At 36.2% G+C, this 17,065-nt stretch overlaps 1 protein-coding gene across 2 annotated transcripts in view; it reads left to right on the top strand.

Annotated features, from left to right (window-relative positions):
• NF1 (neurofibromin 1) overlaps positions 1-17,065 on the top strand; it is a 103,969-nt gene that overhangs the window by 25,430 nt on the left and 61,474 nt on the right. For both annotated transcript variants that reach the window (XM_050908968.1, XM_050908967.1), the window contains exons 14-30: positions 110-223; positions 2,415-2,494; positions 3,860-3,983; positions 5,480-5,623; positions 6,345-6,591; positions 6,920-6,993; positions 7,106-7,189; positions 7,801-8,241; positions 8,678-8,817; positions 9,382-9,504; positions 9,923-10,006; positions 10,656-10,772; positions 11,331-11,512; positions 11,618-11,829; positions 12,471-12,632; positions 13,652-13,755; positions 14,654-14,789. In XM_050908968.1, coding sequence (XP_050764925.1) covers positions 110-223; positions 2,415-2,494; positions 3,860-3,983; positions 5,480-5,623; positions 6,345-6,591; positions 6,920-6,993; positions 7,106-7,189; positions 7,801-8,241; positions 8,678-8,817; positions 9,382-9,504; positions 9,923-10,006; positions 10,656-10,772; positions 11,331-11,512; positions 11,618-11,829; positions 12,471-12,632; positions 13,652-13,755; positions 14,654-14,789 — 2,568 coding nt within the window. The remainder of the gene's footprint in view (positions 1-109; positions 224-2,414; positions 2,495-3,859; positions 3,984-5,479; positions 5,624-6,344; positions 6,592-6,919; positions 6,994-7,105; positions 7,190-7,800; positions 8,242-8,677; positions 8,818-9,381; positions 9,505-9,922; positions 10,007-10,655; positions 10,773-11,330; positions 11,513-11,617; positions 11,830-12,470; positions 12,633-13,651; positions 13,756-14,653; positions 14,790-17,065) is intronic.

The raw sequence follows: 17,065 nt of genomic DNA, 5'->3' as shown, positions 1-17,065 counted from the left end.
CAGAAATCCACTTGGTTTAATTACAGGAATGCCACTGTAGCAGCCAGTAATATGGTCAGTCATTAAAAAAGTTTTACAACTTCAACTTGCTTTCCTTTTTGCTATTTAGAATCCAAGGAAACAAGGGCCTGAGACGCAAGGTAGCACGGCTGAATTAATTACAGGCCTTGTACAACTCGTTCCGCAATCCAGCATGCCAGATATAGCACAAGAAGCCATGGAGGTAAGGGGTAAATGTTCTCTATGCCAGATGGTTAGTACACAGACAAATCAAGGCTTTTGTAGAAGTCCTGAAGTATGGATTAGCTATGAAGTTCTGTGTTTTAGAGTTTGGTCTCTATTGATCTTTTTCTAAATGTGTCCTGCACTGAAAATTTTACGGGAGAGGCCTATAAGAAAATGTAAAAAAAGCAATTCATACTGCCTCTTGTGACTGCCCTGCACCTCTTTATATGGTTTGTTCATCCCTGGTGTTGATCAAATACAGTTTGACAGTTCCTCTGTTCCGTCTTTGCAGAGAGCACCATTAAGCTTGCCCTTTCTCTTCTATGTTTTCTAAATGGCTGTGAGAAAAACGCCTAACGCAGTGGCTGGTCCTGTATTCTGTTGTGAATCAGAGGAGGTTGCATGTGTGGGAGGGGTAGATAGGATACTTTAAGGCTACTGAAATCTTCTTCCCGCCAGCTTTGACTGAAGAAGCTAACAAATCACCAGAGTTACTTCTGATTTTTAGCCTTTCTGTGTAAAGTTGCTGATTCTGTGACTTTGCCAGTACAGTTGTAACATTTGTATGTTTTTCACTATGGTGGGTCTCCAGAGCACTTCATATACAACGAAAGCAGGCTTCAGCTTCTCCTTGTGCATAATGGAACGGAAAGATTTTTTTTTTTTTAATCCCTGGCGCCAGTTATATTATCCTGCCATCTTTAGATTCCCATTCTAAAAAGTGCACTGTAGCATATGTGCTTCATTGACATCTTTCATGTTTTAGGTTTTCACAGGTAGACTGAAAAAAGGATTAACTATATACCTATATGCTATTAAAGCTTTACATAAATAGTTGAATTTTAGTGGGTAAACTAGGGCTTTTTTGTTAAACCTTGCCTCAACAAGAATTGCCACAAATAGTGTCAATATACTACTACCTATCAATGCATGAAATACATATTTCTTGACAGTTTAATGGTAGATTTCAAGAATGATTCTTGTATAAGAATAATCCTTTTCAGTGTGAAAGTCTCTGGGGAAGTTCATGTTGGGTAGTAACATCCTTACGGTCATTTACAGGAACTTACAGATTGAAAAGTTTTGGCCATTATGTAATTTAATTTCGGTGTACTGTTCAGACTTGATTCTTTATCGATCTGGATCCCTAATCTACCTGATTATTGGCTTAACTGGCCTCTCATGTCTGTTTTTGACTAGTAAGTTAGTCAATAAGTTCTGGAGTATTTGTTTAAACTAGGAAGCAGTTTGAAATAACTACTTAAATATTGTTGGAGAACAGTAGGGGTTGGGTTTTTTAAAATGCCATTTTTAACAGTATTCCAACAATCCCTTTGCACCAAGCTTTTTTTTAAATTTGTCAGAAAAAATAGCTAAGACTTTCCATATTTCTGTCTTTAACTTCTATTTTCACCAAAGTGAAAATTTATTTGCCTGCATATCGGACAGCCCCAAATAATAAGTGACAGGAGAGATTTTGTTTGCTATAGTTGCTTGATGTGATTAAGGATAAACAGCTTCTAATCAATAATTTTCTGTTTGTTTATAGCCTTTGACCAGTTTAATTTTTCAGATATGTATTTCTTCTGAAAATTGTCTTCAACTAATTTATAAGTAGTTGATTTTTGAAATTTTTGTAGTTAATCTGACTAAATCAAAAGCAGAGATTAAAGTTTTGGTCATAGTTCACCAGTATGCTCTTGGATATGGTCAGAACCTCTTCTTATCTAAGTTTTGGCTTGTGCAGGGAATGGTTACAAAGAGCAAAGTATTTGTCTGTCCTGACTTGGCAAAGAGCTTGAACTACAGAAATTTTGTTGTTGCCACTAGAAGTTTATATCAATACGATTGGTTACATTAATTTTTTTGCAGCTGGACATTAAGTAAATATTAAAGCCAAAACCTATCTTTTAAAAACATTATGTCTATGTGTCTAGTATGGATTTGTATGGAAATACAAGGTAAAACCTCTAGGTTTGGATTATAAATATGTAATGAAGACTAAAAAGAAATACTTTGGACACGGGCTAGCAATGAACTCTTGTTCTTCTATATAAAATGCTTTTTATATCTTTCGTTGTTTTTAAAACAATGTAATTAATATGTGATTGCGCCTATTTCTCTGCCTGTGCTGATGTGCTTTGTAAATTTCTGCCTTTAAGTGAAACTCTACTTTGTTTTGAATTTAGGCCTTGCTAGTTCTTCATCAGTTAGACAGCATTGACTTGTGGAATCCTGATGCACCTATAGAAACATTCTGGGAAATTAGGTATGTAAGTTAACTTTTGTAAATTAGAGACATAGCTTTTTTGATTTGTCTTCTGTTTTGAAATAGCTGTGAATGTTTTGGGAAAGCCATGCAACATTGAATCTGCAGTCAAAATTATTATCTGTATTCATGAAAAAGTTGTATCTTCCTTATACGAATTTAACAAAAATATAGTAACAAACATTTTTCTGGCTTTCTTACTGACTCTCTTCAGCCTGATGTTAAGGTGTAGAAATGATTATTAGTTTGAAAAGTTAGAGACTTTTCCCCCTCATTCAAATGTTTACTACTTGTTTAAATTCTATTTTACCCTTTCGGGGCTGAGGGAGGGTAATGCTAAGCAGCTCTAGAAGTGTGTATTTGCTAATCATGACTCTGAAGCCCTCACCTAAAGAAGGTAGTAGTTTGCCCTGCCCTGTGATCTCCATTTGTCTTTCCTGTGTATTTGAAGAAATTTAATTCATTAAAGTTGTCTTGCTTTTTGTAACTTCACAGCAGCTGTTGCGGTTGATTTCTTGGAGAATATTAAGGGAAATGAAGTTCCAAAAAAGTCAAAATTAAACAAAATGCTAAACCAAAAAATAGAATCTGTAAACTCAGAATTCTAAGAATTGCATAAGCTAAATAATTTAAAAAAAAAAAAAAATTGGTGATCTAATCTGAATTGGTACTGATGTTTGTTTTAGAAGAAAGGGAACAACAGTCTAGGGGAAACACTCTTACCAGCATCAACAAATTGGCCTGCACGACTGCTAAATATGGCTCAAGGGGCTTGTTATGGGATAGTTTGGGGCTGAGCCCTACCTAGATGGGCAATAACTGAAACTCATTACTGTAATTTCTAATAGTGGAAATGAGTTTGTGGTCTGTTCGGGCTGGGGGAAAAACCCATTAAAATTGACACTAATTTGGACCCTTTGGCAGTTTTAACAGAGAGTGTGAGGCCTGAATGGATATGAAGAAGGAACATCCCTAGATGTGTTCCTTCCAGAACAGAGTTGAGACACGTTATCAGAGCAGTGTAGGTAAACTTGTACTGCCACTGTCTGTGCTGTATCTGTTCTGTGGATAAATGGAGGACTTCTGAATCGACAGCCCTGGAGTCTGGACTTCTAACAAGTACCCAAATTGCTTAACTTCCTCTAGGGAACTAAAAAGGCCAGCTGGGTGGTGGGAAGGGTCAGAGGGGAGCTTGTCATTTAAAGTACACTCCTGTATTATATCCATTATACATTTTAAAAGATGATGCTAGTATATGTATAGGATATTCATGCTAATTGCCTATTTCTATGTAGAATGTAGTAATATCTTCAAAAATGTTGTTTCTAGATTATAAAACTAATGCTGAATTTCATTTTGCTGCAGTTCACAAATGCTTTTTTATATCTGCAAGAAACTAACTAGTCATCAGATGCTCAGCAGTACAGAAATCCTCAAGTGGCTGCGAGAGATTCTCATCTGTAGGAATAAATTTCTTCTAAAAAACAAAGTACGTAAATGTTAACATCTATCTGTTAGGATCATGAAAATGAATTGCTCTCTGTTTTGTCACTCCCTTTATTTACCAGGTTATTTTCATGATTGGAAGGGATTTAATAGCTACACCTACACTTTCTGTTTTGTGATTTCCTCTCTGCTGAGAGATGGTGGTTTGTGAAGCACCCTTGATTAGAATTGTTAACTGAAGTTAGGTTTAGGATTTTTTTTTTTTTTTTTTTTTTTTTACTTTGGCTACACAGGTTGTTTTACTTGCCTGGCAAATGTATGTTTCACAGAAACCTGGTGCCTTATACCTATTTGCCTAATACAAAAGGAAATAGTCCACAAGGTGAGAAAAAGAGAAGGTTAGTTATGATAAAATATACTTCTTCATGGATGAAATAAAAATTTCTTTTTGGATCTCGTGTTCGTGTGAGTCCTAGAATTCTGACTTGCTTCTTTCTGATAATCTCAAGAGACTTTTTCCAAGCCAAACACACATTGTAATGCTATACTTGCTAGAATTAAAACCAGACTTGCTATATTACTTTTTGAATTAAAGATCTACTAGGAAAAAATAGAGTTTCTCTTTTTTCTAACTGACCTGAAAGTAGCTGCGCTAACATGAGAAGGATGCTGTCTTATGTATACTATATAGCATGCTTAAAAAGTCGTTTTTCAGCAAGAGGATTTTTACCTTTAAATGACTTTTTTCTTTTCTTCTCTTCAACTTTGGTAGCTCTGTTACTGATGGACATTACTTTTTGTCTGTGTTGATGTTGAGTAGTAGGCTTTTTCCTTTGGTATCTCCAGTTTAATATATATTTGTAAAATATAATCTCACGTATTGCAGCTGAAGACCTTAGGCATTCTGGCTTTCTATGAATTCGGGAAGACTTTTACATTTGGCCTCTAAGTGGAAATCAACTGTCCTTCAAATAGAGAGTATGCTTAGTATTGTCTTCTCCTTCCAGTTAAGAAGTAATTAGTTGTTTTTAAAAATCTGTTTCCTTTTAGTGCTTAGAGGAAGTTCATTAATATCAGGCTCAGAAAAAGATAATAGTTGTTATTAGAGCTCTGCTTCACAATCTCAGTTCCTGCTTTTCTGATCAAATATAAAATGTATAGAATAAAGTTACAGTACTCCTGAGCTTGGCTTCTTTAGACATAATTACATCTAAATTATAATTATGTTAGTATGTATTCTGTGGAGTAAAACCAAGAAGCCTATAGGGCTTTCAGGAGGCTCCAAGGAAGGGAGGAAAAGGCACCATTTTGTGCTTACCTCAAGGTGATGTTTTTTGAAGATGACACTCCAGATAATTTTTTAAGGGGAAGTACCATTCTAAGGTACCATTAATATGGGTAACTTTATAAAGCCCTGAGAGCACCAGCGTGAAAAGTACTGTGTAAATGTTGAAGAGCTTTTTATGTTCCTGAAATCTATCCTTTTTGCCCTTTTTAAAAAATAAGTTGATTTATTATTTTTCTTCCCTCTCTTTATAGCAATCAGATAGGAGTTCCTGCCACTTTCTCTTCCTTTATGATGTCTCTGGAGGTGGAACTAGTCAAATTTCTCTTGACCATGAAGAGATGATACGCTGTGCTCCAGGAGCTACCCTCAGGAAAGGGAAAGGGAATTCTTCCATGGTAAGTAATACATGATAATAATTCTTTTTGACACTTGGGGAGAAAAACTTGTGTGCAAGTAGAAATTAAATTACTTTGAGAGTAATTTTTAAAAATAAAATTAATTATTTCTGAGGAGGAAAAGACATCTGTGTCCTACGTAATGTATGTATCTAATATGCCGGTTAATAATGATGTTTCAGACTTAAAAAGTCACACCTTTTTCAAGTTAAAATGTTGGTGAATATTTTTTTTTTGCCTTAGGATTGCACATAGCATCCCCTCACGTTAGTCTATTGTTACTAAATCTGAAATCTCACTTTTTAAAGTATTGCATGCAGTTTGAATGTACCGTGAAGGATCATAAAATCAAGCATTTTAGTCAGGTATACCCTTTGACAGAAAAGTTTCTCAAGCCTAGTTTTACTACTAGTTCTAGCTGCAGGAAAGAAATGAAGAGGATATTTAGAACATCTTTTATGAGCCAAAACTTTCATTTTGTTTTTTAATGTACACTTCTCCAGTACCAGTAAGATTTTCCTAAGTACATGGTTATCCTTATGAAAGGAGTAGGTTCTTAGCCACTGTGTTCATGCAACAGCATAAGAGCTCTGGTTTAGGATTGCTTATTCCTACTAGAATAAAAGCAGTTTTAAAGAACAATTTGGATAAGGCTGAATTTTAATAAAATTGCCATATTCATAAGCAATATTACCAAATTTGGAATTCTCTGTTTCCCAAGGAAAGTACAGCAGGATGCAGCGGAACACCGATTTGTCGCCAAGCCCAAACAAAATTGGAAGTCGCCTTATACATGTTTTTGTGGAGCCCAGATATTGAGGCAGTCCTTGTTGCAATGTCCTGTTTCCGTCACCTCTGTGAGGAAGCAGATATCAGATGTGGAGTAGATGAAGTCTCAGTGCATAATTTTTTGCCAAACTACAATACTTTCATGGAGTTTGCATCTGTTAGCAATATGATGTCAACAGGTAAGAATCATGAATCTGTAAAATACCTTTCTACCTGTATAATAAGACTATTATTTGTGTTTGAGTTCTTTAAACAGGTTGAGATTCTTGATTTGATTGTTACTCCTGCTTTCACTGAAGTATCTTTATCATTGGAATTGCTAAAAAGAGTAGGGAATTTGGGTGACTGAGTTCATAAGGATTTTAAAGTGTAACAAGAAGAATCCTTTTCTAAACACTTTAAGGGGGTCTATTCCTCTGTTAATTTAGTAATTACTTTCAAAGATCTCATATTTGATGTAGGTGGGTTTTCAAAAAACTTGGTTAAATGTTCTGTGCTCCTTTGTAGGGAGAGCAGCTCTTCAGAAAAGAGTGATGGCGTTATTAAGACGCATTGAACACCCAACTGCAGGCAACACAGAGGTAAACTTTCTTCTGACTTTATATGCTCTTTGCATGCATATTTTTTTTGAAAACTGAAAATACTGTTGCTACAAGTAGTTCTGAAGTTAAATCTTGATATATCTTATTTTAGGCCTGGGAGGATACACATGCAAAATGGGAACAAGCTACAAAACTAATCCTTAACTATCCAAAGACCAAAATGGAAGATGGGCAGGTGACTATGAATTTTTCCATAGGTTCAACCGTTAGAAATTCAAAATAACTATTTAAGCTTATTTATTTTAAGGAATTGAATTTTAATCTAGAAAATGAGTTTTGTAGGCAGACTTAAGCTCCATGAAAGTATTCCAGAAAAATAATGGTAATCAGTTGTCCGCTATGCTTACTAAGAGACCAAGAAGTAGTTTGACTTAAATTGCTGTAAGGGAGATGGAAGCTGAGCTTAAAAAGAAATTGAAAAAAAGCATAGAGAAAACTCTGGAATACTACTAGGGAAATTATGAAATCACTTTCAGTGGAAGTTTTTAAACAAGCTGCTGGCTATCACGATTTAAACATGCTTTATCCTGGTGGAGAGCAGGGAATTGACTAGGCAACCCCCTTCAGTCCTTTTTAGCCTTGCTTTTTCAACTTCTCTAAAAACAGTGCCTGCGTATAGATTTCTGTTGATACTATCACAATAAACTGTAAAAGGTAAATCTTAGAAAATTCTTGAGACTGGAACTGTAAATGGCAGGATGTGTTGTGGAATACTTCAAAATTCTGATCTCTCTCCATTAGTTATGTTTACTTGAAGAGATTTCATCTTCAGCCATTCTTTTTCAGGTTACTGAAAGTCTTCATAAGACAATTGTTAAGAGACGAATGTCGCATGTTAGTGGGGGAGGCTCCATAGACTTGTCTGACACAGATTCTCTTCAGGAGTGGATCAACATGACGGGGTTCTTATGTGCCCTTGGAGGAGTGTGCCTACAGCATCGTAGCAATGCAGGATTAGCAACCTACAGTCCACCTATGGGCCCTGTCAATGAGCGTAAGGGCTCCATGATATCTATGGTGTCCACGGAGGGAAATGCAGAGACTCCTGTTAGCAAATTTATTGATCGATTATTGACTCTGATGGTCTGTAACCATGAGAAGGTGGGACTTCAGATACGGACTAATATTAAAGATCTGGTGGGTTTGGAGTTGAGTCCGGCACTTTATCCAATGCTGTTTAACAAATTGAAGAATACCATCAGCAAGTTTTTTGATTCTCAAGGACAGGTAAAGTGTTGATGTATTCCTTCACGTTTGTGTCTTAATAAAAAGCGTCTGTCTTGTCTTCCATGTAGGTAATTGAAATTGATACCTGTTCGTGTTTTGTACAAAAAAACCTGCAAGCATTGTGATTGTATTTGACAACATGCATTAATAATTATTGTATTTGTGATTCCAGGCTATATTTAACATGAAGTAATTGAAAACATTCTTGAATTCTTAGTGAACTCTGAGTACAGAATCTGTGAGAAAGTTTTCAGAATCGTTATGGCTGGTAGTATTGACGTATTTAATCTTGACATATATTGGAATTCTTTTGGCTAGGTGATACTAGGAAAATGCTTGTCCATTAGATTTTTGAAATGCTGCAGTATATTTGATAAATACCCTTTTTTTTGGTTTTGTGTGTAAAGAATTAAGACCACCAATTTTCTTCCTGTAGGTTTTGTTAACTGAGACCAACACACAGTTTGTAGAGCAAACCATTGCTATAATGAAGAATTTGCTTGACAATCATACAGAAGGGAGCTCAGAACATCTTGGACAAGCTAGTATTGAGACAATGATGCTAAATCTGGTTAGGTAAGAAATCCTGTTGACATTCCTATACAAAGTAATATGTTTAAGAAGCGAGGTAGACCCTTCTAGTTTATATCTTTTCTGCTTGCTTCCGTGGAGAAGAAGCAGCTGATTTTCTGATCCTCCTCCTTACGGTTCTGACAACTTCAGTAATCGTGGAGATCGTTTATACTGTAGCATAAAGTACACTGATGGAGCGTGACTTTTTGTTTTTTAAAAGAACTAACCATTCCATAGGTTGGCCCCATTCTTGTAAGCACTCCTGGTTTCTTTAGTGTACAATGGTGTTAGTGGTTAAAAACCAGCTGAAGGGCAGATTTGTGTTCAGTTTTATACTAATAGAAAACTTCTTTGGCCAGTAGAAATTTGGTGCTGATCTTCAGCTGATATAGGGGCTTGCTTGCTCCCTTGCAAAATACAAAAAGGTAGCCCAAACACTTGCTAACCTGTTACACAAGTCTGCTGGGTCAGCCAGTGTGTAGGTTCCAGCATGGAGCTGAAAAGACTTGTCAGATGTGTGGGCCTTGTGGTATGGTATTTAATTAATCTTTTTGCTTTTTTCTTCAGGTATGTGCGTGTGCTTGGAAATTTGGTACATGCAATTCAAATAAAAACTAAGCTATGTCAGTTAGTAGAAGTAATGATGGAGAGGAGAGATGACCTTTCGTTTTGCCAGGAAATGAAATTTAGGTAAGTGTTGCATTATGTAACTTCTAGGACGGTGTAATGTGGACAAGTGTAATTTTGTTTGGTTACGTGTTTAAAAACATAAACCAAAAACTGCCTCACACCAGTATGCCTGGTATAGGGACAGTACTCCTATCTTTGTCTTCAGAATAATTTAGAGCCTGGTGATGCATTAAAATTTTATTTTGATTGTGGGGATACTAAACGCATGTAACAATTTTGTGTGTGATACAGACTGTAGTACTTGGTATAGTAAAATCAGTTCAGTTCATCTTCGGTGTGTGGTGGTTCAAATAGTTCTTACACTGAATTTGTAATAATTAAGAATGATGCCAACAGTAGTAAGTGTGTTTGGGGGAAGGGTTGTTTAAAAAAAAAAAAGGAAAAAACAAAGCTAAAGCAATATATCTATATGTAACAGGAACAAAATGGTGGAATATTTGACAGACTGGGTTATGGGAACGTCTAATCAAGCAACAGATGAGGATGTAAAATGCTTGACAAGGTAAGAAAGAATACCATCAAACTGTTGTTAAAGTTGCCAGCGGTGTTCCAGGTGGCATTTGATACCCACAGAGGAGCTGGCTGGTGTGGACTTCCTTTAGCAGTAGTAATTTTAAGGAAAAGACAAAAACTGAAACTTAAGTTTTGGTGAGCAACAACAGAATTATATTTAATTCATAGTCTTAACTAACATGGCTCTTGAGGTGGTTTGTTGGTTTGTTTGGTTTTTTTTTTCCTTTTTAAATCTACTGAATTTATTTAATTCCTTTTAATACCTGTTCTGATTTAACATTAGGACTGAACATTTTATTTGCTAGAGCTGCATCTTCATATAATGCATTCTGAAGAATAAAATCATCAAACATTATAGTGTTGAATTTATACTTAACTGGTGTTTTTTAGTGACAAATTTGATTTGCAGTTGTTGTCCTTAGTAGATATATTGCTTAAACCTGTACCACAGAATATAATAGCTTTATTCCTGATGGACAGAACTTTACTAGAATAACTTTTTTTTTTTAAAGATTCTTTTCACCTGCAGTTAGATATATAAGGAAAAGGGACATGGTACTGGATGGGAAATTATCAAGGGGAAGGAAAGACTAATTCTGCTGAACTGACTCACAGCTTCTTAAAACTTTATTTTTCAGAGATTTGGACCAAGCGAGTATGGAAGCAGTGGTCTCTCTTCTTGCTGGGCTTCCACTACAGCCTGAAGAAGGAGATGGTGTTGAGTTGATGGAAGCGAAATCTCAGTTATTTCTTAAGTAAATAGTGACTTTTAACTATTTTTCTATACAGTGACTCTAAGTAGATGTACCATATGACTTTTATTACAAGCTATGGTTTTTCTTCTAAGAGAAATAATTTTATCATCCAAACAGAAATTACCTTTTACATATCCCATTTCACAAATCTCTGCCTGCTAGGTTTATGGAAACATTTTCATTTAGAAAATAATTATAAAATTTGTCTTTGTTTCTGCTTAATGCAGATGTATGCTTAATTCATGGGAGTGATTAGCTTGCTTTGATATTACATTTTTATCCGTGAAACTTAAAATCTCTTTCAAGACATCTGTTTGTAAAGTCACAGCGGTGAAATTCACTTGCTTGACTTGAGAAAATTTGCATACAAGTTTAGGACAGTGCTTTCTGGTTGTTACAACACGTGAAAGTTTGGACTATGCTACAAGAAAGATTATTTGGGGCAGTTACGAGATTTTTTGGGAGGCTTATTGTCTATATGCTACTGTATGCAAATCTTTTCAGACGGTTCTCTTTGCAGAATCTGTTTTACTTAACCAAGTCTTTCTTTTTCTTCAGATATTTCACACTGTTTATGAACCTTCTAAATGACTGTAGTGAAGTTGAAGATGAAAGTGCACAAACAGGCGGCAGGAAACGTGGAATGTCTCGAAGACTAGCTTCGCTACGGCACTGCACTGTTCTTGCTATGTCAAATTTACTCAATGCAAATGTGGACAGTGGTCTTATGCACTCAATAGGTAAAGTAGTTAGAGATAACTGTGCATAAATGAATACGTAATGAAGACATTGGTATTTAATTTATTTTTACATCTTCCTTAGTAGTTCTGGGTTTTTTTAATCAGGCTTGGGCTATCATAAAGACCTCCAAACAAGAGCTACGTTTATGGAAGTCCTCACCAAAATTCTGCAGCAGGGAACAGAATTTGATACGTTAGCAGAAACAGTGCTAGCAGATCGGTTTGAGAGATTGGTGGAGTTGGTTACAATGATGGGTGATCAGGGGGAGCTTCCTATTGCTATGGCTTTAGCCAATGTGGTGCCTTGTTCTCAGTGGGTAAGTTGATTCATGCATTTTATTTCCTACATTTTTGAAAATATTAAGACTTGAAATAGAAATCAGTGCAAACATTAAGGGTGTAACAACAGTCTGCTAAGGAGAGATTAGACTTACCATTCATGATAGCTAGCCTTTCTTAGTATATTCTTGAAAAGTGTACTGAACCTAATTGTCAGAGATCTTGATTATAAACTGCATTTTTATAGTAAATTTTTAGTTAAATGTCTAGGAATAATTTTTATATGCAGTTATTGTAATAAATGCATCTGTTTGGGCTGGTTATTTATTACAGATTGTGTGTGCTGTAATGCAGACAAACAGAACTGTATTTGTTCCTCTAGATTTTAGCAAGATGAATTGGGCTTTGTTATACAGGGGAAGAACTGCTTACCTATCTGGACTAACCATTATGAATTTATATAACTGGATATCATGAGGCAGATTTTTAGACAAGCAATAGCATAGGAGAGATTTAAAGAGAGATTGTGTATGCTTAATTTGATATTTACATGCAAGACTCCATAGCAAATTTAAAGCATTAGTACAAACTGCTTGGTGTTTTTTTCCTTTTTTTTTTTTTCCCATACTTGCTTTGGCTCACTGCTAGTCAGATTAACATTTCATTTGCTTCTTTTAAGGATGAGCTAGCCCGTGTCCTGGTCACGCTCTTTGATTCCCGGCACTTGCTCTACCAGCTACTCTGGAATATGTTTTCAAAGGAAGTTGAACTAGCAGATTCCATGCAGACACTCTTCCGAGGAAACAGCTTAGCCAGTAAAATAATGACTTTCTGTTTTAAGGTATATTATCTAATCTTTCTCTCTGCTACAGATCAATAACAGGAAAAGTTTAGTAATATAAAAATACAAAACTACCAGTCTATGGTGTTAAGCTCTTGAGTAACTGGATTAGATGGAAATAGTACAGAGATGCCTTTGGGTCTCGGTTTAAGTTAGTCTCAGCTCTCACATCTGTTAAGTTTAGGGAGTTTTGCTTTTCATATTTTAATATTTGATGAACTAAATCTTGTAGATCTCTTATGGTCAGGCCCAACAAAAGTACAAATCCTCCTGGAATTAACCTTTTGCCAAGACTTCATGACTCAACCAGTTAGGCTTAAGCTTGCAGTTAGTTCTCTTGAAAGTTTCCGAGGCAATAGATGTTTCATCTTGCCTATTCTGTATATTCTGCATTGTAAAGAAGAAAATTGGTCGCAGTAACGAAAATGTTGGCAAGATTTGTAGATTTCAACAAAGATTACTAGTTATTTAGAAAAAATAACTTATTTGATACAAACAGCTAAACATTTGTAAAAGTTCTAGTTATCTTAAAGTCCTTTCCTAAGTAATCTCCAGTCATAGTAGGGTCTTTAAACTTCTGACTAGTTTAGTTATATGAGTGATTATGGAGCGAGTACCAGTTTGAAGACTGTTCCTGACGGTCTTTTTGTAACGGGCATTTTAAAGATGGGAGACAAAATCTTAAGGTCTTGTTTATGCTTCCATTTCAGTTTAAAAAGTCGTCTACAAACAGAGATGAAGTTTTGAGTCAGTGTGCTCTAAGAAAGAATCCCATCTGCTTTCTGTGGTTATTAAAGTGACCTGTAGTTTTAATTGGAATGAATTAAAATACTTGTAGAAATTGATCACAGTTATGTTTCAGAAGTGAGACTTATAGAAACACCAATTTTACAGGAATCTGGCTTATGCCAAAACAAATCAAGTGTTTTCAGGCTCTTTTAACACTTACAGAATTTTGGAGTGTTCCTGTGAATTGCTGTGTTAATCTGGCCACCTATTCTCATTTTCTTTCTACACAGGTATATGGTGCTACGTATTTGCAGAAGCTTTTGGAACCTTTATTAAGGACTGTGATCACATCCTCTGAATGGCAGCATGTTAGCTTTGAGGTCGATCCAACAAGGTTTGAGATTCAAGGCGGGGAGCAACTGTATTTATTCATAAACATGATTCCCAGTCATTGTCAATACAATAGGATTCCTTTTTCCTTGTTGCAAATATTTTTCTCATACTTTCACACTTTTCCACGCCTCACTTTACCAGACACATTAATTGTATCTGCAGTCCTTGTACCCAGGGAGAATTGTACAGAGCTGTCCAGCACAGCGAGATGAGTTTTGCTGCATGTCCTCTAAGCCCTGAGAGAGTAAGGAAGATAGAGAGCTCTTGCAGGACCTCTTCTCCTACTTGCTACTTCATACTTTTATGTAGGCCACTAATGTGGGGATTTCCAATAGTACCAGAAAGCGTCTGCTTTAGGTCATTGAATTAATTACAGAAGCAAGGTGGAATGCGTGCATGTTGTGTGTAATTTTTTTGCTTTAATTTCTCTTATATCACTTCAAGACTTGAATTAAGTAGCTGTTGCTTTATTGCTTTGAATTATCTCTAACTCTTAGAAAAACTTGAAGTATTTGTCTTTTGAGTAGCTTACCAAAAGATAGGCCTTCTTATTAATAGTTTAACTCTCAAATATCTGTGTCTATTGCAGAAATTCCTTTCAGAGAAACCATCATCAAACTGATAATGCAATTATCAGTTGGAATTATGTATGCATGTCTTTGTATGGAATGGTGTAAGAGAATCCCACTTACAGTTGTCTGTTTATTACTGCGTTTTAAATGACCTTATATTTGTAACTTACGTGGTTTAAAATATTGATGGAAACTTTTGTGTAAAAGATCATAAATATTTCCATAAGATTTCTTTTTACCCTGGGAAATAAGGTTACTACCAAACATATAAGTACAGCTAGTATCGTTTATTTGATTGCTGGTCGTACATTTATGGGTCTGTTTCAGGCTGGAGCCTACAGAAAGCCTTGAAGAGAACCAGCGGAGTCTCTTGCAAATGACAGAAAAATTTTTTCATGCAATCATTAATTCTTCTTCGGAGTTCCCACCACAACTTCGCAGTGTGTGCCATTGTTTATACCAGGTATGCCTGCAATGGTTGCCTGCCCCTAAACTTTGGGCTTCGTTTTTATAATTCTAGCAATTTGGAGCTTGGTCCAGTAGTGGGTGCATAGTGGGCATTTCTTAAAGACTGTTTTCAGACGTTTGTTAAATAACAGGAATCTAAACATAGGGACCGAATGGTGTTTTAAGACTTGAGTTGGCAATCAGGAGGTGACTAAACATTATTTTTTTTTAAGGAGTTGAATCACGGCTAAGAACTCAGACCTAATAAGGCAGCAATAATCTCTGCTTTAGCATCTCTGTGGGAGACTAAAGATTAGGGAAGTAATGGTTATACTTGCTTTTATCAGTTTATCATGTGGGCCACCTATAGGGAAGGCAGCAAAAGGGGAAAATAAAAAAAAAAAAAATCACTGGTGAGTTGAGAATGCAAAACTGTTTTTTTGAATATAGAAACAGTGTACTTGTTTACTTTTTCTACAGAATCAATTAAATCAGAAATAAAATTAATTATTTAAAGGTCTTATGGATCACACCTTTGATAAACCTTAACTTTGTGAATAAAATAGCTACTTGTGCAGTTACTGACTCTAGATAGTTGTTCTCTGCATAAAAATAGAAGCAATTTCTTCAAGAGCATTTCTCTCTGAAGTAAATTTTTACAAAAATTGTCTATGAAATGTGTTATTCAGGTCATTGCTCCAGGAATATTTAGTTGTCCATTACAGGTGGGCACAATCTTATACTTTCTGCCTTTGATAGAAAAGCAGGTTAAAAAGGGTGTAAGATGCTCATAAGAAAAAACCTGTATGGTATTCAGTGGGACCACAGTAGTTACAAGTCCTAAATTTTAGAAACTGTGGATTGAAGCTGAGTATAATGGAAGGAAATAGACGTATAAAATGCTGTTGGCTGTATTTGGTAGAGAATTGTTTGTGGTTATATGTGCTTCCCTAAAGAAGGTCATTTGTGGGTGAGGTCAAGGCACTGCATCGTTAAGGCTTTATTCTGATCGCACGCAGTGTCATGTCTCATAATCATGTTGTGAAAGCAGGAGTCTGTAGGTTGCTGTGAACAACTGTAAGGAAAGCCATTGACTGTACTGGGAAAGGAGGTCCACTGGCATATGATTTGGTAAATAACATTAGCAGTGTAACTGGGATGCTGCAGATGCTCTGTACTTTTGAGGATGATAGGTTCTTGTATTTGAGAGGTAGAATGACAATAGGAATACATTTTGGTCTACGACGTAAAATATCTTCCATCTGCTATGGGCAACACATTCTGATGGAGGTACTGCTGCCTGTCAGAGGCCTGGAGTATGTTATCGTATGCAAAGGGCTGCTGTGCTTTGATTAAGTGGCTGACCAAACGTTTTGCAAACACAGAGTATTGAGAAATTCAGCAGGTAAATAGGAGGAAGAGAACCTGGAAGAGACAGACAAATGTATTTATAGAGTTCTTTTAAAGAGGCAAATTACAGAGACTGACTTCTATTTGTGGCTAAAACTTTAGTGCTGTCACACAAACCTTGGAAAGTTACCAAGCTGGACCACCCTCTTCTTGCTTGTTTCTGATACTATTTATAAATGATGCTTAAAGAGAAGAAGCCTTCCTGAGTGGGGCACTGTCCTCTGTAGAGTAAGTTCTACTATAGTGGTACCCTCCTGGCTGCCTCCTGTTCAAGTACCTGCATTCCCCAGCCTCCATCCCCGACTCCTCTGCTCTGTCCTGTTTCTGCTGCTCCCTGTCGCAGCTCAGCAGCAGGTTGCTGAGCCCAGTATGCTTATAGGTCTCTCTCTTGCTCTTTGTGTGTTTCTGGTGGATTTAGCTGCTGCTAAAAATTCCAGTGGGAGATTCTCCTGCTGCCGCCAGGGCTCATAGGAAGGACAATTTCTAGTCCTGTTGGAGGACTGTCATAGTAGAGCTGTGCATGGCAGAGTATTTGAGCTGTGGTCTCAGTTACGTGGTCTGGAAGAGCTACTTTTGGCCTTTCAACCGTGGAGTCTGTATCTCAGGTCTAATATAAAGCAAGGAAAATAGATTTTCTGAGCTGTGCAAACTAATTATGAGTAATAAAAAATTCTACACAGTGTAGTATAGTCATATTTTTACAGTGAATGCTGTATTAATAAATACAACTGCTGCAATTCTCAGAACTCGGAAGTGAGAAACAGTGAATTGTATGTTGTGACTGTTGTGGATATTGGGTTGTTACTGTGAGCTGTTGGAATGAATTAGGCCTGCAAATGTTGTGCCTTTGTTTCTGCTATAACAACTTGTATAAATAACTTC

Source organism: Gymnogyps californianus, chromosome 20 (assembly GCF_018139145.2).
Source record: "Gymnogyps californianus isolate 813 chromosome 20, ASM1813914v2, whole genome shotgun sequence".
Taxonomy (NCBI): domain Eukaryota; kingdom Metazoa; phylum Chordata; class Aves; order Accipitriformes; family Cathartidae; genus Gymnogyps; species Gymnogyps californianus.
Note: the sequence above shows the minus strand (reverse complement) of the source record. Positions and strands in the feature narration are given on the sequence as shown.